The sequence below is a fragment of the Haliotis asinina genome, chromosome 5 (assembly GCF_037392515.1).
Source record: "Haliotis asinina isolate JCU_RB_2024 chromosome 5, JCU_Hal_asi_v2, whole genome shotgun sequence".
Taxonomy (NCBI): Eukaryota; Metazoa; Mollusca; class Gastropoda; order Lepetellida; family Haliotidae; genus Haliotis; species Haliotis asinina.
Genome location: NC_090284.1, coordinates 29,567,985 through 29,593,203, shown reverse-complemented (window position 1 = coordinate 29,593,203; position 25,219 = coordinate 29,567,985). Strand labels below are relative to the sequence as shown.

The 25,219-nt window shown below is 40.5% G+C and overlaps 1 protein-coding gene across 2 annotated transcripts in view; it reads right to left on the bottom strand.

Annotated features, from left to right (window-relative positions):
* The window catches only part of LOC137283501 (uncharacterized), a 123,027-nt gene extending 98,557 nt beyond the window's left edge, over positions 1–24,470 (bottom strand). For both annotated transcript variants that reach the window (XM_067815035.1, XM_067815034.1), the window contains exons 1-2: positions 24,076–24,470; positions 17,064–17,841 (exon numbers count right to left, since the gene is read on the bottom strand). In XM_067815035.1, coding sequence (XP_067671136.1) covers positions 17,064–17,841; positions 24,076–24,332 — 1,035 coding nt within the window. In that variant the 5' untranslated portion in view covers positions 24,333–24,470. The remainder of the gene's footprint in view (positions 1–17,063; positions 17,842–24,075) is intronic.
* Positions 24,471–25,219: the final 749 nt, after the last annotated feature.

Genomic DNA, 25,219 nt, shown 5'->3' with positions numbered 1-25,219 from the left:
AAGTACGAAATATCTCTGTCAATGTTCTTAATGGACAAAGTGAGAATTTTCAGACGACAGTTCAGTTTGGTCTTGAAAGCATGGATGGCTCAGTTGATCTAATGATGTCTGCTTTAACTACCACTCGGGTCACCGGCCAAATGTCAGGGTACTTCACTGAATGATATCATACACCAGGGTCCGAAACTTCAGGGTGACTTGTTTGAGATACTACTTAGATTCCGCAAGCACCAAATAGCTTTGGTTTGTGACATTGCTGAAATGTATTTGCAAATAGGAATTCCAGCCAAAGACTGTTCATACTTTAGGTTCTTATGGAGATCATTAAACCAATCAGAAATACCACAGATATAGGAATTTCAGAGAGTAGTGTTTGGTATGAATGCCTCCCCTTTCCTGGCTCAATATATTTCCAGGGTAAATGCAAGGAAATTTGAGCATCTATTCCCAAAAGCTGCTAAGACTGTTTGTAAATCCACGTACATGGATGATAGTATGGACTCAGTTCCAGAAGTGGATGATGCTATCGAATTGTACAAACAACTCACAGCATTGTGGGGAAGAGCGGGCATGCGATCTAGAAAATGGTTATCAAATTCTCCAGAAGTCCTGAAAAACATTCCTATTGAGGACAGAGTATCTGAAGTCAACTTGGCTAAGGATGAATTACCATCAGCAAAAACATTAGGTCTTGTCTGGGTAGCTCAGAATGATGAATTCAGCTTCCGTAGTCCAATCATAGAAGAGGACTTGCCACTTACCAAGAGAGGATTTCTCAGAGAGCTTGCTAAACTGTTTGATCCCCTTGGTTTTGTTGCTCCATTTCACAAAAGAGCAAAGATCATCATGCAAAAATTGTGGTTGTCAGGCATGGACTGGGATGATGTGCTTGATCATGATCTGAAAGATGAAGCCTCACAATGGATCAAAGAGAGAAATCAGTTAGATAGATTAAGATTTCCCAGATGTTTACAAATGAAATCTGATGTCTCAACAGCAAAAATGCATGTATTTGTGGATGCCTCTGAGGACGCGTATGGCGCAGTCTTGTATTATGTTAGCACTTACCAAAACGGTGACAGCTCAAGTCACCTAGTGGCCGCTAAAAGTCGGGTGGCTCCTTTGAAGAGTTTCTCCATTCCCCGGCTGGAGTTAATGGCAGCTGTTTTGGGAGTTCGGTTGATGTTGGCTGTTTCTCATGCCCTTGAAATCAGTACTTTCTGTTCATTATGCATTATGTTGGATCAAGAACCACAGTCGTTACTTTAAACCATTTGTAGCCAACCGCGTTGCATTCATTCAAGAACATACTGACACTTCCCAATGGAAGCAAGTTCCTTCAGAATTAAATGCAGCAGATATTCTTACCAGAGGAACATCAGTTCAAAAATTGTTCTCTGCTTCTTGGATGCATGGTCCAGAATTTCTGCTATGTGATGAAAACAAATGGCCTGAACAAAAAATGAATGTCAAGATATCACCCACCTCTGAACTGAGAAACAAGGCTGTATCGCTCGTGACAGTTTCAGATTCAGTATGGTTATTAGAACCTACCAGGTTTTCAGATTGGAATAGGTATACACGCCTTACTGCATGGGTGTACAGATTCCTCAACAATGCTTCTGTTAAATCAGCTGAAAGACAACAGGGTTGCTTAACCACAGAAGAAATTGCTGATGCTGAAAAACGCATCATTTGTAATGCACAGAAGGATGCATTCTCTGAGGAATATTTGGCAGTAGCAAAGGGAAAGTCTATTTCCAAAAGTAGCAAACTCATTAATCTTCATCCTGTTCTGGATGATGATGGTCTTCTTAGGTCTGATGGTAGACTCAGACATGCAGACTATTTGCCGTACCAAACAAAGTTCCCAATCATTTTGCCCAGAAAACACTGGGTGACGAAGCTGATTGTTAAGAAATATCATGAGGATGGCAATCATGTTATTGGTACAAATCAAATGCTTGCTGTTTTGTCATCTCGTTTTTGGATCATTGCTGGCCGTGAGGAGATCCGCGAATGGGAACGAGAGTGTACACATTGTCGTAGACAAAAGGCAAAACCTACAGCTCAGATAATGGCGCCACTTCCAAAGATGTGTTTGAGGTATTCACTTAGAGCTTTTGAACAGACAGGTGTTGACTATGCTGGGCCATTTCTTACGATTCAGGGGCGTGGAAAGTCCAGACAAAAACGCTATTTGTGCCTCTTCACTTGCTTAGTTACAAGAGCAGTACATTTGGAGATGTCGTATGCACTGGACAGCGACTCTTTTCTTAATGCGTTCTACAGGATGGCTAGTAGACGAGGGCTACCCAAAGAAATCCTTCCAGATAACGGTACAAATTTTATTGGCGCAGCAAATGAACTGAAACAACTTGTTGCTCAACTGGACACAGAGAAGGTGAAGTCATCATTGGCTAATAGAGGAGTGACCTGGAAGTTTAATCCTCCTCATGCTCCTAGCTTTGGTGGAGTTTTTGAGTCCATGATTAAGGCTGCCAAGCGAGCTATATATGCCATTCTGGGATCTGGAGATATAACAGATGAGGAGCTGGTGACAGCGTTTGTTGGTGCTGAAAGTCTAATAAACTCCCGGCCTTTGACTTATCAAAGTGCTCATCCACATGACGACGTTCCTCTGACACCTAACCACTTTTTACATGGTCAAAGTGGGGGGATATTTGCTCCTGATTCTGTGGATAACACACCTTATAGCCCGATGAAGAGATGGAGGCGAGTGCAGGAACTTGTCCGTCATGTCTGGAAGCGTTGGATGAAGGAGTGGTTGCCGTCAATACAGACGCGAAAGAAATGGTTTTCACCCAGCCGTGATCTACAAGTGGATGACGTGGTGACCATTATATCGCCAGAAGCACCACGAGGAACTTGGAAACTTGGAATCATCACAAGGACATATCCAGGAACAGATGGCCATGTGCGAGTGGTAGACATTAAAACAGACAAAGGTATAATTACTAGGCCAGTCACAAAAGTATGCCTTTTGGAATGGACAGATGGAAGAGAACAGACAAGATGATGGAACAGAACAAACAAGAGGATGGAACAGAACAGACAGGAGGAAGGAGCAAAACAGACAAGAGGATGGAACAGAACAGATAAGAAAGAGGATAGAACATTAGAGGACCGAACGGAGAAGAGGAAAAAGAGAGGAGAGGAACAGTAAGACACCAGGAAGGGACAATATTGTATGTACATGTTGGACATTTTCATAACTGACATTCACAAGAAAAATGTACATTGACTTCATGTGTGAATATGTGATTGTTATTTTTCAGAGGAGAGTCATCGTGTTTCTTTTCAGAATTGTGTGAACTATAAACTGACAGTATTCTTTTTCAGTTTCAGAACATGTGAAATGTGAATTATTTTGTGAATATTACATTGTGACGATTGTTGTAGAATTTATGATGACCCGTGAAGGTCCCGGGGTAGAATAGGCCTTCAGCAACCCATGCTTGCCATAAAAGGCGACTATGCTTGTCATAAGAGGCGACTAATGGGAACCAGTAGTCAGGCTTAATGACTTTGTTGACACATGTCATCGGTTTCCAATTGCGCAGATTGATGCTCATGTTGTTGATCACTGGATTGTCTGGTCCAGACTTGATCATAGCAGACCGCCGCTACATAGCTGGAATATTGCTGAGTGCGGCGTAAAACTAAACTCGCTTACTCATGTAGAATTATGATAAACATGTCGTTATCATAGTGGGGGGGAATGGACAGAAGGAAACCCAAAACATTCGCACGAACGCACCACTTGAACACAGTGACTAGCGATTCGTGAAAAACGTGCAACACGCACAGACGCCTGCATCGGTGTACACGGACACTGAGCAGCGACAGTTTTAGATATGTTTTCGTTGGGGCAGCCACGCTATCGGTGACTGTCTCACAGTCAGTGCCGAATCAGGGCACAATCGCCAAGAAGTCAAATTCGGACTTCAATTTAAACCACATGGTGGTTCAGTGGCCACATGAGGGCCGTTGTCTGTATCGTGTCGTATGTTGTGTCAAATCAGGATATGTTGGGGGATATACTCACTTTGGACTATTTCGTCGATTCAAAGGTATGCAAGTAAAACTACATGAGCTTTGAAAATTGTTGAGTTATTTTTAGGTCTTCCACTGCTGCTCAACAATGTGATCACACGAAAGAGTTTTATTGGTTAATTTCATGGTTGCCTGCACAGATGCATTCTTTTAGTTCACACCTGAGATTATTGCAAGCCAAGCCTTCGTTACCAGGGAAAATCTTTCCTGCAGTGGATTTTGGAAAGATCACTATCAGAAACATTCTCATTGACGATGTGTATTTCGAGTCAGAGGATGAAATTACAAAGGAGCTGCTTCTGCGCAGTATAGAATATATGTTTTATGGAAATGCTGTGGGACTTGTAATTTGCCAAACTTGTTCAGTCATGAAACTACTGTTCTTTTTATTAGAATTAATTTACTATTGTTAATTTTCTAGATGGGGAAGAAAACAACATATACAAAAGAGGACCTTCAAATGGCAATTAACGTTGTTAACATGGGTTTGTCGTTCCAGAAGGCAGCCAAAAAGCACAGAGTGCCCGTCATGACCATATCTGACTGTGTCACAGGGAAATCTGAAGGTGACTTGCATCTTTGGTGTCCACAAACTATCTCCGCAGACCTTGAAAATGACATTGCTAGAAAACTGAAATTAGAATTACTCGATGTCAGTTACTTATAAATTTGGCTCAAATTTGCAAACAGCTGGGTATTAAAAACCCATTTAAAGGGGAGATTCCTGGCAAGAAGTGGATAGCATGCTTCCTAAAACGTCACCCTGATGTGAAGCTCAGAATCCTAGTGGCGTTATCCACAGTGAGAGCAAGGATGTTGAACCCCATCATCATGGCCAAGTATTTTGAAACTTAAGGTGGTATCATAGATACCCTAGGTTTAAGTCAGAAACCACAATTAATCTGGAACATAAATGAAACTGGGGTCCCTCTGACTCACCGGACGGCAAAAAGTTTTGCTGAAACCGGCATCAAAAACATTCCTGGCCGATTTGGCTGGCCTGTGTTAATGACACCGGGAACAACAGACCACCAATGGCCATAGTGAAAGGCAAAACCCAAAGTTTTGGTTCCTTTAGTACAAAACTTGGTGTTCCAGGTACTATGTACACATACCAGGAGAGAGCATAGATGGAAGATCAGCTGGAGGAGAGATGGTTTGAAGACCATTTTCTCAAGTATAGCGGCTCAGAGAGACCCTAGCTGATCAACCTTGACAGCCATTCATCTCACGAGAAGCTGGGTTTTCTGGAGAAGGCGCAGAAGAATAATATTACAGTTCTCGCGTTCCCCCCACACACACAACCAAGTGGCTCTGTCCGCTAGATAAAACTGTATTTAGTTCCTTTAGTAGGAAATGGAGCTTTGGGTGTTCGGAGCATATAAGCAGCAGCCCCAACATCGTTTGTAAGTGGGAGTGGCCGAGGTTATTCAGAGCTGCTTATGACAAAGCATTCAACCAGCAACATTATCAATGGCTTCAAGAAATGCAGGATGTTTCCCTTAATCCCACAGCCATCCCAAGATCAGCCTTTGCATCATCTCAACCATTTGATAACGCTTCTACATCAAACTCCAAAGAAGCCACCCTTGAAACCTCTGAAGCTCCCAGTGATGCAGTTGCACTTAAAGTTGCAGCGACTCCAGATCAGACACCATCAACATCTGCTCAGCAGAAGGCTGACCTTCCAGAGGGAGCAGAGGTCTTGACAGCTGAAGACTTTATACTCTCTGTTCTCAATGGAGACGTCCCTTCATCATTTGATGAATCTGGCAATTTGATTGTAGAGATTGTAATTCTCCCCTAAAGTAGTGACTCAAAGTGTGTGTAAAGTAAGATGAGAAATAGAAATTGCTGTATGGGATAAAAATTATCATTATTGTTCATGACTCCACGTTTTCATTTTGTGCATATATTTCACTCGTTACTAAATAATGTATGATACGAATTATGTGAACACAAAGGCTACTTATATCGAATTATTTCAAGTTTCGCCATGTCGTCACACCCAACAACACTATTTGATAACACAGCTCCTTGATTCGTGGGTGGGCATATTAACATGTCAATCAAATTAATATCTATGCACGCCCCCAAGAGAGACACTGTGCACTTTATTGACAAACAGTTACACAATGCAATACGAAACATTGCTTTTGTATAGAAATTCAATATTTAATAATATATAATTCAGTAGACTAGCTGTATGTACGGTATGAGCACCCTGTTTACGATATTGAGGGGTTAGGTGTGTGGTATTACGGTGAATCAGTATGGCATTTTTCTTGTAAGTTATAGCTCTCCCCAGTGGTATACCTAAATTACTACATGGGTATCTCCCTTAGCTGAGACGTAACAGCTCTGATCACTAAACACCCTCATATTTTTTAACTTTTTAACTATATTTTCCCCATTCACCTCGCAGGGAGGTGAGGGAAGGTTCTAGATCCCATAATCCAGAGGTTTACTAATAATTACATCAATATCTGTAATTGTTCCTAATTATGTTGTAAAGATTCCCTATGGATTATGGGTGCCAGGATCCCACATAAGGATTGAGGGCCCCAGTGAATGAGGAATCATAGGAATACCACCATACCTTGGACTCCAAAATTCTCACTTTTGTTTTTTATGACATCACTTTCAGTTTTATGACGTGACTCCCTGCCAGTTCATATAGAACCAATCCTTAAATAAATTCAACCCTTATTCCAGTAACCTCCAAACGACTTCCCAAAGTCTAATAGTTCTCTCCAAATCATAAGCTCTAATAATAATAATAATAATAATATTTCCTCTCTTAATCGTTTATACATGCCAATCAATTCTGGAGGTCGGGGTTTGATTAATGTGGAAGCTCTTCATGACAGAATGTTATTGTGTACTTTTGCACATATTTATTTATCGGATGATCCTCTGGTGATGCATGTCAAGACTCACGATGAAAGCAAGGAATTCCACAGCTATTTCAAGCGTGCCAAGGTTGTTGGACACAATCTGAAATTTGAAGTTGAGTTTACTCACGGTGATGTACTGCTGGACGGTACAGCGATGGGAGTAAACCAGGTGAAGTCCTTTACCAAGTCTGCCCAGAGTCGGTCCTTTGTGGAGAAGCTGTCTGAGAAGCCATTGCATCGTGTTTACATGCAGTGTGTGGAACAGAACAGCAATCCAACCGACTCCTTTGCCTGGATGAAGTCGGCTGGTCTCAAATGTGAAACTGAGGGCTTCCTTTTTGCTGCTCAGGACCAGTCACTTCCCACTCGCAATCGCCAGAATGTTATTCTTAAAGAAAATATCAATATGAAATGTCGGCTTTGCAATCAATATACAGAGACTGTCCAACACCTTGTCAGTGGATGCCCTTCCTTGGCACAAACAGCATATCTCAAAAGACATGATGGCATGGCTCGCTGCTTTTATTATCGTCTCCGCCATGCCTGTGGCTTTGACTCTGAGGTCCATCCATGGTATGACCCTGAACATGTCCAGGGCGTCCTGGAAAATGATGCTTTTAAACTTCTCCGGAATAAGCCAATATACAGCCTGAGACGAATTCCAGCCAACAAACCTGATCTTGTCCTTTTTAATAAAGCCAATGAAATTATTTATATCATTGACTTTTCTGTCCCTTTTGACAGCAATGTGATTGGCAAGATTCAGGAAAAGCATGATAAATATGCAGACCTCGCCTTTGAAATGTCTCGCTTGCATCCCAAGTACACTGTCGTCAGGCTCCCCATTGTTCTCGGTGCCCTTGGTTTGGTACCTCCTGATCTCTTGGCGCAGATCAAGAGAGTGCCCGGGTTCTCCACCGGGAGCACAGCCCTTCTGACAATCTGGGTAATGCAGAAGGCTGCAGTGTTGGGGAGCCTCCATATTCTCCGGAAAGTTCTTGGTGGGTTCGACTAGGCAGTGTTTCCTGGGAGAAGTCCCATTCGCTGTCTGGGCTGCGTGTAGAGGGGGCGAGGGCCCTGAGCTGATGATGAGCTTGACCAGCCTGACTGTGCCAGGATCACCCGAACCCTCTCTGCTGCATTTTCATTCTAATCTGTAAAAAATAATAATAATGACCTGGGGGCCTGATGATGTACACCTCTTCGTGGTGGGTCTAGATAGGGGAATTTTATTCCCTGAACCAAACGTACATCACCCAGTTAGGGCTGACCCCCCGAAGCTGGTTTTCTCACTGGGTTACAGACAGCCAAGAGGAAAGTTTACATTCACTTCCGCAGCCCAGTCAGCCTTCCTCCGGTAATGACACCAACCACACTGGAGATGGGACTTGCCCCAGGGGAAGGCACAGAACCCGACCAAGAATATCTTGGTCAAAACATCTAAAATCCACACTACTAGAGTGTGCGAAAGCGACAGGATGGCCTGAAAATCCAAGAATTAACGGCAAGTCGCTTAAGCTGCATTGGGACAATGCCATGCCCATGACGGAGCAAAATCTCCGAGACCAACTCCGGCGGCTAAAACATCTCGTGCCCCGTGAGCCAGTTCAACAAACAACTGGTGCCCGTCAGGAACCTTTGCAAGAGCAAAATGCTCAAGTGGCAGCAGACCCAAAACTTCTGATGGACGTCCGCGTCAACCTCTTTCCTCTTCCTGGTGGAAACTCTTCCGAGAAAGAGCCAATTGGCCCCGAAATTTTGGATCCTCACTCTTCCTCTTCTTCAGTTGCAGACCTTACCGAAAATCCTGTTTATATTTTGTTAACATCTATTTATGAGGAAATTTGTGATTTACCTATAGAGAAACGGAGGCCAATTAAACAACTAAACGTGTCTTTTCCCAAAAATGAAATTGATTTACTTAATGAAATAATCTCTTCAAAACTCCCTGTGGACTGTTCATTACATGAAGTAAATTGTTGTGTCTATGCTGCCGCTCGAACTTTGGAGGAACTTCACACAGTTTCCAAAGAACAATCTCCCAATACTAAGAACAATAAACCAAAGAAAAACCGGTTTCAGGTTAAACTAACAGAAACAAGAAAACATCTTTCCTGGATAGAGCTGTGCCTGAAATTAAGATTATCAGGGAATCCCATGTCTAAATGACAAAAGGCAATTTGGAGAAAATTAAAATTACAGTATAAAACTACAAAAGAAAAGGTACTGCTCCAAATTGTCGATTCCCTTAAGGCAAAAATAAAAGTTTGGACTGAAAGAAAGAAAAAATGGGAAAAGAGAAACAAATTTATCAAACAAAATAAAATGTTTAGGAATAATGAAAAACAGTTCTTTAGGCAACTTAAAACAAGTGGTGTTGATGAGCATGATAAACGGCCTCCCATGGATGCCAATGAAAGGTTCTGGAAACAGTTGTGGTCTGTACCCGGCAACTGTAACCTGGAGGCACCATGGGTCAGTGATTATGACCATGCAATGCATGAGAGAGTATCTAGGTCGTTTGTCTGTTACATCTCACCAGATTGCCTGAAAAGTGTCATTAAAAATGTCCAAATCTAATACAGCTCCAGGGCCTGATGGCATTCGAAACCGGTATTGGAAACTGTTTCCATGTGTCCAAGCACCATTACTTCACTGTTTTAATTCTCTTGTGGACACAGGTGAGGTTCCTCCGTGGTTTTGCAAAGGTCGCACAATACTCCTTCCCAAAAAAGGAGACTTGACTGATCCCAAAAACTTCCGCCCTATCACATGTCTAAATACTCAATACAAATTATTCACAGGGTGTTTGACAAACCTCGTGTCATCTTATTGCTCGTCCAATGAGATAATTTACAGAGAGCAGAAGGGGGCGAGGAAGGGATGTTGTGGGTGCAAGGATCAACTTCTTGTATAGAAAATGATTTTGGAAGAGGCTAAAACGTATCATCGCAACCTCTCCATGTGCTGGATTGACTACAAAAAAGCATATGACTCTGTCCCTCACGAATGGATTCTGAAGTCTCTTCAGTGTATTGACCTCCCTGAGCGACTACTTGATTTACTCAAGTCTTTAATGAGTTGCTGGTCGACTCATCTTGAGACGTATTGGCAAGGAGAGGAGCAGACTTCAGAATCTATTCCAATCAGAAGGGGAATTTTCAAGGGGGACTCCTTTAGTCCTTTGCTTTTTTGTCTGTCTCTAAATCCTTTGAGTTTTCTGCTCAATAGGAAGGAGGGTTACCATCCCTGGCCTCCTCAGCACAGATCCCCAACACCTCTTACTCATCTCCTCTACATGGATGACATCGAGCTCCTTGCCAAAGGAGAGACCAATTTGAAAGAACAGGTTCTCCTTGTCGAGTCCTTCTCTAATGATATTGGCATGACATTTGGACTCGACAAATGTAATACTCTTCATTCGAAACGTGGCAAGGTAACTAATTATGAATCGGTCAGGTTACAAGGCGGAGGAGTTATTGAGCATCTTGTGGAAGATCAGGCCTACACCTATCTTGGAATGCAAGTTCGAGACAAGTTCCAGAATGCCCAAATTCAAGATCGGGCCGAGTATAAATCTCGTTTAAAGAAAATCTGGAACTCCCAGCTAAATGCTCGAAACAAGGTCAAAGCCACCAATACTGTGCTGTGCCAGTCCTCTCCTATTCCTCTGGAGTAGTTGATTGGACAAAACAAGACATCCAGGGTCTTGACCGCCTGACCAGAAGGATCATGTCTGATAACAGAGCACACCACCCTCATTCCTCTCTTAATCATTTATACATGCCAATCAATTCGAGAGGATGGGGTTTGATTAATGTGGAAGCTCTTCATGACAGAATGTTATTGTGTACTTTTCACATATTTATTTAGCAGATGATCCTCTGGTGATGCATGTCAAGACTCACGATGAAAGCAAGGAATTCCACAGCTATTTTAAGCGTGCCAAGGTTGTTGGACACAATTTGAAATTTGAAATTGATTTTGTTGATGGCGATGTACTGCTGGATGGTACAGTGAAGGGAGTAAACCAGGTGAAGTCCTTCACCAAGTCTGCTCAGAGTCGGTCCTTTGTGGAGAAGCTGTCTGAGAAGCCATTGCACCGAGTGTACATGCAGTGTGTGGAACAGAACAGCAATCTAACTGACTCCTTTGCCTGGATGAAGTCGGCTGGTCTCAAATGTGAAACTGAGGGCTTCCTTTTTGCTGCTCAGGACCAGTCACTTCCCACTCGCAATCGCCAGAATGTTATTCTTAAAGAAAATATCAATATGAAATGTCGTCTTTGCAATCAATTTACAGAGACTGTCGAACACCTTGTCAGTGGATGCCCTTCCTTGGCACAAACAGCATATCTCAAAAGACATGATGGCATGGCTCGCTGCTTTTATTATCGTCTCCGCCATGCCTGTGGCTTTGACCCCGAGGTCCATCCATGGTACGACCCTGAACATGTCCAGGGCGTCCTGGAAAATGACAGCTATAAACTTCTCTGGAATAGGCCAATATACAGTCTGAGACGAATTCCAGCCAACAAACCTGATTTTGTCCTTTTTGATAAAACCAAATTCCAAATGGAAGGACAGCCCATTGGAAATGCTGGTTGTGGAAATAAAAGTGCAGGTACTTCCTGTCACTGGGGAGTATTGGAACATATGGTATGCATTCTGCAGGTCCAGACTGATGAGAAAATCTTTGACACATACCATAGTTTTGAGGTATTCATGGGACGTCATTCAAAAATGCAGAGTGCGTTCCAGGAAGTGCTCACTGAAATAGGACAGATAGTGAATCATTCTCATTTTCATGGACAATTTCTTTGGCACTATAATATTGGAGAATAAAGCCCTGGTGTCATGAAGGGTTGTGGAAGTAATTCGAGGGCTCGTTTTTCTAGTAGAATGGCTGTGTTCTATGCTAACAGGTCTTGTTGGGTCTGAGAGTAACTGTGCTGTAGTGGAACCAACGTCAGAGGTGGATCGGTGAGGATGGGGAGCCAGAACCCCTACCTCAATATGTAGGAACCATCTGGGATTGTCCATTTTTCCCAGAAGATTCCAATACTCCCACCTACCGATGTGGATTCAACTGAGACGACTGGAGATGGGAGGGTCCAGTCGTGCCTGTCCCTGATTTCACTTGCCCTTACTTTCAGTGTTTCACCTTGCCCCGAGACAGTGCCGTATTCCTGGCTCACCTAATGGACAGCTGTTGATGTTGGTAGGTGTTGGATGCCATGGAGGTAGGGTGTTGACCCTTCTGAAATACCTTTAGAGCTGTCTCTCCTTTCGCGAATTCACAGACCTCCTTATACACATCTGAATGGCATTATTAACAATCGTGGATGATGACCTAGGCTGGTGAAACAACTTCCTTTGAAACTCAGAGTCCCATGTTGAAAAGGAGAGAAAACCCTGTTAATGAATGACACAAGTCTTGGCAAGTGCAGCAAGAAGGTGTTCACAAAGGTCGGTAATCACTTTGCCTTACCACATCATTATTGTTGTTAAACGATCCAAACGATCTGGATTCATCTCCGTCAAATCTTGTGTAATAGCATCAGTCGCTGATGCCTGCAGCAAAACAGGATGGAGCATACGCTTGAGTTCCAAATCCAATGCTCCTATTCTGGAATCCTGTACTTTTAGGATAAAATAGATGAAGATCCCATCACCCGCTTTATTTCTTAATGGTGGCATTATGGGTAAAGTCCAAACCATGAATCATGTTGTGAGTAAGTTTAGTTTTATGCCGCACTGAGCAATATTCAAGCTACATGGCAGCAATCTGTAAATTGAGTCTGGACCAGACAATCCAGTGATCAAGAGCATGAGCATCAATCTGCACAAGTGGGAATAGATGACATTTGTCAACCAACTCAGTGAGTCTGAGCACCCGATCCCGTTAGTTGCCTCTTACCATGAGCAGAGTTGCCTTTTATGGCAAGCATGGGTTGCTGAAAGCCTATTCTACTCTGGACCTTCTTGGGTCCATAAATCATGTAGTCCTCAAGATGGGATCTCAGTCTTTTTCCAAAGAGGGTGAACAGCAGTGGGGAGCGGCTATGTCCAGCTTGTCATGACCTATGGCCACCCATCAAGGACATAGAAGCAACAAGAGACGTGGGCACAGGTACTGGCGCTGACACATGAGACTAGACAGGCGTTGCCGTAGTAGGTGCCAGTATAGGCACCGTAACCTTCAGAGCTGGTAACGGTGGTAAAGGCACTGCAGGCGCTGCAGGAGGGAGAGGATATGCGGTTGCTGGAGGTATGAACGGTAAAGGTGTTGAAGTACCAGTCTGGCTGGATAAGAAAGTTAGAAGAGTACTGAGCATTGAGGCATCACTGTTGTTGGCCATAAGATGGCTACATCATAGACACTTGAGATACCTGAAAACCCCTAGAGGTGGGATACGCATATGGAGCCTGCCCTGGGGACACTCATGGGGACTGCGACACAAGAGCCTGGTGCTCCTGATACAATGCATAGTGTTGACCCATTGGATGCTGGGGCGATGAAATAATAGAAATAGAAGATGAAATTTTCTTCCGTGGATGCTGTTGGATAAGGCGCTTCCTGGAATCTGTTGATAAACTCTTTGGTGAAAGTCCAGTGCAATTCAAACATGATGATGAGGATCTTTTCAAGTAAAAGGTGCACTGTATACATATATCTGCAGTAAAGCAGAAAGAGAAAAACAGTGAACACACATATAACATTACAGATATTAGATAGTAATGAATACAACAGTATAATTGAGAAAATAAGTCTCAAATTACTGAATAATAGAGACCCTAGTTTATTATTAGCTACCCTGGTGTATTATGTATGATAATAAAACACACACAGTTGATTTATTTGAATTCGTAAACTAAAAACAATGACTTTGCCATTGGTAGAGAAATAGGAAATTTTTCTTGCATAAAAAAAAAATGATTACACCTATTTATCCAAGTACACAGCAAATGCCTGTATGTATTTCTTACATAACAAAACCCTGTTGGTATCCTCAAAACAGTTTCGGCCAATAAGTGTTTTCAAGCTACATGCGACAGAGATTACATCTTCCTTGCTGTAGCTCACGTTTGATCATTCTCTTGATGGTCAGCTAATGAAATTTATAACAGGTATAATTAGTGGTAACAGCACTCAAGTTACTCAACAAAGGTTCCCATTTGGCATTTGTCCTGTCTGGGGTAAATACTCAACATTATAAATTAAGGTGTGTAGTGACAAATGTATTGTATGTTATGTAATATGTGCATGTAAGTGATGCCGGAGGGTTTATCAGATGAGTTACAAAAACAAACATCGATAAAAGGATAACCGATAACACACTGATTAATTAATTACTTTTATCTTCTACAGCGGATTTGTCAAAAGCCAGTGTGTGTAGATGTACTAATCTATATTGGCTACACCCTGTCGTAAACTGTGAGTGTAAAAAACAACATCCTAGATTCAAAGAATTAACCACAATTGCATTGACTGATTGCTCATTATTGGTTAACTAAATTACTTAGAATGGCAGACATCATACAATTAGTTACCAGGTGTGCTATCTTGGGTGACCAATGAGAGGTTTATCAGGTTTTCACCGATGTGTTACTTTTTCGCAAATTAGATTGTTGTAAGACCCACAACATAGAGCAAGATTATTTACTAGCTGCAGATGAATGGAATATCGTTCTTTTATGTGGATATTGATGGATACAGTCCTGAACAAGGTAGTAGCCTGACATTGTTGCAGTAACATTAGTCTGTTTTGAATTCATTATTTGCTTATTTGCATTCAGTTTTAATTTATTTGTTATCAATTTATTTGTTGTTAATTTATGACAGAAAACAAACACTAGATCGTGTGTGTGAAATAGGATCCACAGTCTTTTGGCAGTCTATACAATGTTTAAATGTTACAGTCATGCTAGAAGTTTACTATAAGTATAAGCAGACCGTGTGTTCTCTTATTAATTTTCAAAATCATACAAATATGACAATAAACTAATTAGGGTTATGGGACAAAATATAGAGACGTACACTGGCTTTGTTATTTTTCCGTCCTAATAGTTTTGTACCATTTCTACCAAGTAAAAATGACTTCACCTCAGTTGATCTGTCTATAATTTAACTCTCAATTGCGCATATGGGCTGCGCAGCTGAGGTCACCAACCAGTCACGAATTCTGGGATATCATCTGGGTACATACGTGGGAAAAACAATAACAAAAGGAACAACCAGTCCACGGAAATTCCTCTGCATCAGTGACCCTTTAAGCATTCTGAGTATGGTATGGTAGAGCTAACTACATTGCTATGTGACCAGGGATAAAGGTTAGTACATGGAGTATATAAGGTATATAAGTTCTTGTAACATTCTGAGGAATTGCTTACTTCAGGATACTCTGAACATAGTAAAAAGGGAGGTCCTCCTGCTTTCTTAATAACACTGGAAAATATTATCAAAAACCTCCAGGACTTTACCAAAAGGAAACCGGTTAGTCCCACCTGTCCGGTTTGTTTGATATGCCGACAGATAATTTCTGTACAGGGGATTACCGTCTTGTCTTTGATGTACCGACTATAGCCTGTATTGGGAAGTCGAATACTGGACAAGGGGAACAGTATAAAGTTATATCTTTTTAAGAGTTAAAAGGTTAAGAACGTAAATTTTAACATTTTAATACTGCATTTAATGAACAATGCTACATAATTTGACTTTGTGACATTCATAACACAAATTTCTAAATTAACAGTATTTTACAAAATGTTAAAACATATGGTTCCTGACTATCCTTGTGATCTTGCTCCAGGGAATGTTTCTGATGACAGTAACTAGAATCTGAGGAGTAATGAAAATTATCAGACTATATGATGCAAATCTACCAACTGCCAAATTGCTTTTGCCCGACACAAGTTAACTGTGGAATGAACTACCTATAAATGCTAAAAATGCTTCCTCTGTTGGACAGTGTAAGAATCTAATCAAACCATAAGTTAATACCAACATAATGTACGATCTAAATTTTGGTAGCTGATTCTGTCAAATAATTCACTGCCGCCTTAGGTTGGGATGCAGTGACTTAAACAGTGACAGGTATAATCATTTCATCTCAGATAATTCTTCTTTTCATGTGTCCTAAATGTGAACCATGTTTCTATGATCAGTAGAACAGTGTTGGCTCAGTGGATAAGTTACAGTAATTGACTGACAACTGAACTGAGGTCATTGAAACTGAATATAACGGGCCAGCAACCCAAGCGCAACACTTAAACTGAATTACTTTGGTTTACCTGACCGGACAAGTGGGGCAACCACAAGGAAACTCACATAAGCAGTCCAAATCCACCGACACAAGCCATCAATCAACAGTCACCAAGGATACCTCATTCCCACTGCCTACAATGAACTGATAAAAACAACAGAACAGGGCACTCCAGTCATCATTGCCAATTAACCCTATCTGCTCTGTATACCCTGGCTTCCTCCTATTATCTCTGTACTACTGCCCACCCCATCTGCTATGCATACCTTGTTCTACCCTGGCCTCCTCTCAATTGTTACTGCATTATTATCTACTCTAACTGCTATGTATACCTTGTTCCGCCTCCTCAACATTGATGTCCTCCCATTGTTTATTGTATTATTACCTATCCCTTTGTTGTTATTGTTAATCACTTTGATGCATTCCCTTATGTTGTCTTACTTAATCCTTGTTATATGTATAAAAGCCAATTCTGTGCTATATTGCTTTACTCTTGCTTGAAAATGGTATAAGAAGCTACACCAAAACATATCATGGAAATACTTCTCCCCACAAGAAAGTTTATAAAGTTTCCAGCTTACTGGCAGTAAGTCAACATCCACTAAAACAAATACACAATGCAAAGTCTGCTACTGGAAACGTTACACAACATCGAACCTTGAACCTTACTGTCACTGGGCAACCCACGCCTATTGCACCAGATTGTCTGGTCTAGACTCAGTTATTTACAGACAACCACCATATAGTTGGAATACTGTTGCGTGCAGTGTTAAACAACAACCATTTAAATGATTAAACATCAAACTGATATCAGGAATTCTTACCTCTGAAATAATGGTTTTGTTGACATGGGTAAATGGTATCTTCTTTTCTCTTGTGAACACTTTTACACCATTATTCAATGTTGTTTCTTTTACTTTGGGAGTTAATGTTTCATATGTTCCTGTCCTTTCCACTAGTTTCTGGTTTGTAGTAGTAGGAGAAACTGTTCCTTCAGCATAATGGCAGACTGCCTGAGGAAAATCTGAGTTACCATGACCGTGCCTTGAAATCGAATGATCTAAACAAGTATCACTGGGAATGGTATCTTCGAAAAATGTTTTGTGTTTGTTGATGGGCTGCTTATGATGTGGTAAAGTCATTTTGATTCTTTCTAAACTAAGATGTGGCCCCTCACTGAACTCTTCCAGTAGAGTTCCATTCTTAATGCTCTGGTCAACCTGAAATTCATTTGATTTGTTTTTTCTTTTCCTCTTTCTCTTCCTTTTGCGTGTTGGTACTTCTGGCAATGTTAACTCTCCCGCCTCCATTGTTTCCTCTCCTCTAATGTGAGGTTCTTTGTTTCCATCATTGACAGCATCAAAGTCAGTCTCATTTGGCATTGTATCATCCAGCCCGTGCAGAATCTTTTTCTTACGCTTCTGCAAACACTGACCGGGATCTGTCCCTAAAGCACTCACATCACTATGTTTATATGCAATGTAGCAGATGTCATCTAAAGGTGTGCCTGACTTATCACATTGCTGTTCCAGTTCTGTAATCTTCTCTTGCTGCTCCTTCTGTTCATTGTTTACCATTGAGGCATGGGTGTGTACTTCCTTTCTGAAACAATAACAATACACACCTACTAAACCAAGCCTAAAAGCTCTGTGCCTCGCTCATGGGAAGTAAATGGTTGTACAAATTTCTATTTCTGGGTATAAATTTCAGGGATTACCTGAATAAATTAAGATCACAGACCAAAAAGTCTAAATAGAGATAACTAGTCCCTAGGATACCTATCAGTAACATTAGAACATGCAGTTTTGGGACTTGAAAATGTGAAGATTTTGTTTAAACAGTCTCAGGGCCTCAGCCACCCAGATGACAAATGACATAATAAATCTAAATTTACATATACATATTAACATCAAAGCATTATGAAAAAGATATGCAAATACAGATTAAAACCCAAAGAAATAATTCAAGTTACTTCTGTTTCATTTACTCAGGTAACAACCAATCATTATATGATACCACCGATTTCAAATTACAGTCTTTAATGAAAGAAAACTACTGTTATTTAATATCTTTAATGAGTCCTTGTCAAAATAGCCACACCAAAATAACCATGAAACACTGAAATCAAAATGGCCACAGAAAAGGAACAAATCCCTTGTCAGAATGGCCATGCCAAAATGTCAAAATATCCATACATCATTTTTATTATTTCTAATGCACATAACATTTTCCCATATTGTATTATTTGATATTAAGGTTTAAACATGACAAATGAAGTTGTATCAGATCAAACATGATGTTTATTACACCTCAACAATCATATTTTCAACAAATAACAAGACACATATATATATAGGTTCTGTAGAGACACCAGGGTGCCAAAACCTCCTGGTAACGAGTGGCTGTCTTTCTTGTGAACATTCATAGCTTGCCATCACTTTTCAGCAAAGGAGAATCCAGACTCGTGTAAGTTTGCGATGGCTGCTTCCTTCAACTGAAAAGTACACAAACAATTACAATAAAGGGAATAACAATTAAATGATCAATTACAGCATACATTAGTTAACAAGGCACTTCTGGACTCACATCTCAATCAAGGTTACACAAAGTATGTACATGTAGTGACACAATTATTTGACCTGCAGTATATAAGTTTTGGGGTTTCTGTTGACATAGTTACCATTAGCTAATATTTCTGCAAGATGACATCCTTGAATGTTGCTTTAAACACCGCTTTCAACGACTTTTTACTCACCGTTGTCATGGTTGTACGTACGTCGATTCGGAATCATTTGGGTACGAACCTTTTCGAAATAAAAAGTTCAAAAGGTATGTGCGAATGTGCACTTTCGCGATTTGGTAAGCTGTGTTCTGATTGGTCAATCTCAAAGGTTACCAGACGTGACCTCCCATAAGGTTTTGTTAGACTCAGTATTGGAGTGTAATGAAAAGTGCTGAGGATAAGTTTACTTAGACTGATTCAACCTATAAAGCTGAAAAAAAACGCGATGAAAAAAGCCTGGGAAATCAGAGTTCAAATGATTCACTAAATTCTCCCAGCTCTGGGTGGAAAAAGTGGTTTCAACAGCTGTGCTGCGCTGCACCCATAACGCATGCCTTTTGGTATGTACTTACTGAAAGAAATCATCAAAAATGCCAATTCAACCTAGAAAATTGAAAACTAGCGATGGAAAAAGCCAGCGAAATCAGAATTCAAGCAATTCACTAATTTTTTCCCAGAGCTGGGGGAAAAAGTGGGTTCAACAGCTATACTGCGCTGTGCTCATAACACATGCACAGCGAATAGGTACACTGAGCTTGAAACAGGATGTCTGCCTGGGGTATGAGGTCGTGAGCAGTAGTCTAATCTTGGTTGTGTACACAAACAAGTAAGTAATCTACTCATCAAGTGAAAAAACTTGTTGATTGTGGTAAGCAGCATTTGTTTCAGAGAAAGCTCAATGTCTGGTTTATTGACACCTATAATGTCTGGTTGCCTGTCTGCCTAATGACAATATGTAATGCACAGTTTCAATCACTGACCACATGCAATTTGAACTTAACACCTATCAGGCTATACACCATAAAAAAATAAATCGTTTTAGGACTCGTGCACCCGAGTCAAATTAATTAAGTGTAATTAGGCAGGTGTGATACTTGTACACATCACATGTTTTTTTTGTCTTAGGCTTGCAAACAAACTACATCCATTTTTCTCGGATGTACTGGATCTGACCCCTTTTAACTAGGGGTTGTGACCATTTTGACTTTTTTTGTGCGGCCTTTTGACCTGTTCCCTCTTGAACCCTTTAATGGTAAATAGTCCAAAAAGAGTTATTTTGTAACTGACATCTTGGCTCTCGGCTACCAAAACCTGTTCCTTACTATTATATCAAAACATGGTTAGAGGTCCTCCAATCCACCCATCAACATAATATTTTCATAAATTGATATATCGGAAGAGTTTCTCCTCTTCCACTATCCCAAATAATATTTATAAATTGATATATGATAAGAGTTAATCCTGTTCCCCATCCCAAATAATATTTATATATTGACATAATTATATGTTTGAATTACTAACAAAACCTAAGACAACAATTACTAGAGGACTCACAGAAATAATTAAAGCCTTCAAATAAGTAAAATATATGGGATTGCGTTCATGGGACCCTCTACTATCGTGGTAGTTAATGCTGTCCTCGAGTTTATGAACACCTACTGACATTTGGCATTATGTATATATTTTCAGTTGACTGATGTTTAATCTTCATTTCTGTCACAAACAATGTGGCACATAGTCACAACTCATGCAACATGATTGCGGCAATCTTGATTGATTGATTAGACAAATCTCTATTATTATACCCGTGAAAGTCCCAGGATAGAATAGGCATTCAGCAACCCATGTTTGCCATAAAAGGCATCTCTGCTTGTCGTAAGAGGCAACTAATGGGGTCAGGTTGTCAGACTCACTGACTTGGTTGACACATGTCATCAGTTCCAAACTGCGCAGGTCGATGCTCATGTTGTTGATCACTGGATTGTCTGGTCCAGACTCCATTATTTACAGACCGCCACCATATAGCTGCAATATTGCTGAGCGTGGCGTAAAACTAAACTCATTCACTCACTCTATTATCGCAGTATTGCTATTTTCATTTTATGGCAAGCGATACAAGCAAACAACACTGTCAAACGTTTACAAATACAACTAACAACTTTAAAGATATAGTTTTATTATTAAAAACTATCTAGGATTTTCATTTACATTAGCAATATTATCATTTTTTCAACCAAAACATCTGAAACTTCTTTTACAGGGTAACAGTAATGTAACAAAATATTGTTTAGCCACCTTAAAATGTACCGTACAATTTGCTGGAGTGTGCAGAGTGAAGTTGCATAATACGTCACTTCCTGTTATATTTTAGCATGGATCATATGCAAATGATCTTCTAGTTGTTGCAAGATTACTCTTGACGCAGTAAGTTTTGATTCATGCTAGATGGAATGGCAGTAGGGGTCCTGTTAGTTTCAAAATATTCCAGAAGTTACTAAAGATACTTGAATATTTCTACAATTAGACATGAAGCTACCATGAAACAAATGACTTTTCAAGAATAATCATGTTTTTATGTAATTTGCATGTGTACACAGCCGATGGTGTTTCTGCATTCCAATGTTTTTCACTTGCCACGATAACAGAGAGCCCACGATAATAGCTCTGTTTAGTTCATATGAATAAACTCGTATTCCAGCAAAGGCCTAGACGTCGAGCACACCTTGGTATAGTGCTCCTGAAGTCGTCTAGTTATATTCTTAACTCTGTTAATCTCCGGAAGAAAGAATATGGAGAAAAGGAAGGAACTTTTTTTTCAAAATGAAGGTTACGTCGACCTACGATTGTAAATGTGGGAGTAGTGTACTTTACCGGGTGCACTTTTTTATATTTTTTCGGATGGATATACTCGTACCAAAGGAACAGTGCGTAAGGCAGTTCGGGATCACTAACGACACACCTACTGCATGCGCCTCCGCAAAAACATATCTGAAGCGACTAAGGGCAATTTCTCTCTGAGCAATGTTTCATGTTACTCACACCAAAATATAAAATTTATTCGGTCCTGGCTGACTTCAGAGATATCGCAAAAGAAATGCTTCTCCATTACGGCAATTGCAAATCATTTCAGGGTATTCTGGATCACATGATATAACGAGGCAGAGTTCTGTTATTGATGCTCGTTTGGGGCAGCAGGGTTCTAAGTCAAACCGTAACACGCATTTAATTGAACAGATGCGTTAACAATATTCATAATGTTTGATAAACGAACAAACACTGCAGCTGATAACAACATCCGCTTGGTACGTAGGTTTAACACTTGCTGCTCATAACACATTCCAGAATCATGATTCCAGGTACCAGTGTGGACTGAAAAATATTCTCTTGTGGTTTATACATGCTTGGTTTATGGTACTGATCTCTTCAGTAAATATTAATATATAACGTTTTGTCGTGACTTTTACATGTGACTTTAACTTGTAAAATTCAACTATCAAGACAAAATAACCCATTTTTTCAGAACCTTTAAAGCTTTATTCAGTTAATATGAAGATTTTTAACATCACATCATCAGTTAATGACTGTAAAGTTAACGAGCATAATCTATTAATACCAGCATATTTGAACTCTTTATGGGTGTGCATCTTTGTATGTCAAAAAATGAAACAAACTAGCTCATGTCTACTCCAGCATCATTGATTCCGCCTCTGGCACAAGTAACAGGGCACTTTTTGGTTGTCATAAAAGCTCACTTTCTGTTGCTGTGGTTAATAACGTAATGACATGGTATGACCATGCCTCCCCTTTTCTCTACCGGTGAGCAGGCCAAGGGTGAAAACTTGGAACAGATTCTCCACCTGGCTCAGCAAACACACTGCCACCTACATCAAGATCAAATTTGCCTGAATGATCCTGCAAGACTGCTTGGCACTTGTAGGGAATCGTACCATACTAAAATGCACAATGTTAATAAAAAACAAGAAAAATATGTCTTGAAAAAAATAAAATAATTTCAACCCCAAATCATTGTCAGGTTGGTTATTTCCTGACAGACTGTTCTGTACCGCAAATTGTGTTTTGGTGAAATAAAGACCAAAACGTTTCATGTATCTACTTTCAGCAAAGAGCATCTAAGACAGACCCTTGAGTGAGTATATATTTTAAATAAAGGGAATCAGAACAACATAGCCGAACTTTATTTCAACGGTAATTGACATTTTTCGGTGGTTGACAGTTTTGAGGTGATCCCTATTTACAATATGACAGATGTAGAGAAGATTTCTGTTGCTTTTTACAGGTGAAAAGTATATGCATGCAATGGATTGTTAACATGAAGCAACTTGATGCTATTCTTATTTGAGACGGACCGTTCCGAATGAGTTACCTTTTCCTGACGTGCCAGCGATAACTTACTCGATGATAGGTATCCTTGTTACAGGGTTCACAAGTAAACTTCTGGTTCAGGTCAAGTAAAACAAAATATATCACCTTACAGAGCACTATCTCAGTTTTCAAATGACAGATTGAAGAAATCCATTCATTGGTTTCACATTAATTTCACACTCGCTGTGCTCATGCGCAGAGCATGTAAAAATATCTACTGGTCAAGTTCCGCTTTGGTCGTACGTTTACCGATAGTGAAAACACACTATAAAGAAAACCAAATATATAGTTTTATGTCTATTACAACTTATTTTTATACCTGTATGTACAAAAGACCTTGAGTAGTGAAATAAATAGCTTGATTTATGTCAATAAGTTCTTGTATAAACACATCTCACCATCACCGTTCTTCCCACACATCCCCTTCTCACTACTATCAAAACACACATTTCTGATGCAGCTGCAACCAAAATAGGGCATCCATACCTGAAAAGCATATGTAAATCGATATTTTTGGTCAGCTATGAGCAGTTGTCACTCGGAAATAATTATTATTTAATCATTTTGCTTTGAGTGTATTTACACTATCGGTAAGCATACTACCAAACCAGAACTTGACCAGTAAATATTTTTACTCGCTCTGCGCATGCGCACAGCGAGTCTGAAATTCATGTGAAACCAACGAATGGAGATTTACACTTTCTAGAGGTTAATGTGTATGGCAGTGATCCGGAATAGCAGTGATCAGGAATACCCTTACCCACTGTAAGCCAACTCTAACCTTTACTCACCAACCCTAAGGATCTAGAAGAGGGGTGCCCAAGGGCTAAAATCGGAAAAAGTGCGCCCGGTAAACTGCACTCTAGTCAGATGCTATAGCCTGTATTTACCCATTAGTTTGTTGCAGAAACACATGCACAATGTCATTTTCTCTCAGGACACAACTAGTCTCCCATGACTGCAATCTGCATCCAGAAACGAATAACTCTACTTTGTTTTGACCGAGTCCAAACTTCGAAATAATTCTTTTCTCCACATCAGAAATGTTCATGTTCTCCTTCAAAGAAACACAAAACCATGAAGGGTCTATGTCAAAATGTTTAAACAAAAGTCTAACACGTATCGAACGATATGTGGAGGCGGCCATCTTGAAACTAGTTCCTCTACTGTTAGAGCCTGACGCTAACTCAACGCTCTAATGTAGACAAGGAGCTCAGTCAAAGGGAATTCTTCCGGCGCGTGCATGGGGAGCGGGATGGCCTAAAAGTCGGACCAAGACAAAGTCGGGTCGGCCCACTGGGTAATACTAAAAATAGATTGCATATTAAAACGAAATCTGCATATTTGGGTAGATACACTTCCTGGCCTCACAAATGTATAGTGTGATTGAAATTGTGTAATTAACAAATAAATTGCACGCAACAACAATGCTTACATACTAAGATTCCCGTAGAAAAGACACCGTCGTGCTGTTGATTTGTTTGCGTGGGAAGGTTACTTGTCTTTGCGTGTGACATGTGGCGTCCTTTGGTAGGAAGTGACAGTGTTTTGGCCTCTTTTCGTTCCTTATTAAAATTTTGGGTTTCCGAATTAACCTTTAGAATTCAGCACCACAATTTCAGTGATTTCCACAATTTCACCACATGTCAGTGAGACAGGCAACCAGTTTGTGAGAACCCGTCGGGCGTGAACCCGCGACCTTCGGATTGTTAGTCCGACAGCTAACTGACTGAGCTAAGTCCACATTGTTGCACAATGTGCAAATTTACCGAGTGGATTGCTGTGACGTAACGGATAAAGTCGAATTGGTTGCGGACAATTACGAAGGTTACGGGTAGACTTGGTGTCTCGTGCTTTCAATCTACTGATGGTTGCCAAATGGTCCCGATATCATTTGGCACGATCGTCCTATTCCGTTATCTACAAGATACCACGCTGTGTTGAATGAGCCGATATGGTTCGAACTGAAAACGGTTGTTGACGTCAGGCGTCAGACGTTGATTTCACGGTGCATGCATGAATGGCGTGCTTGTA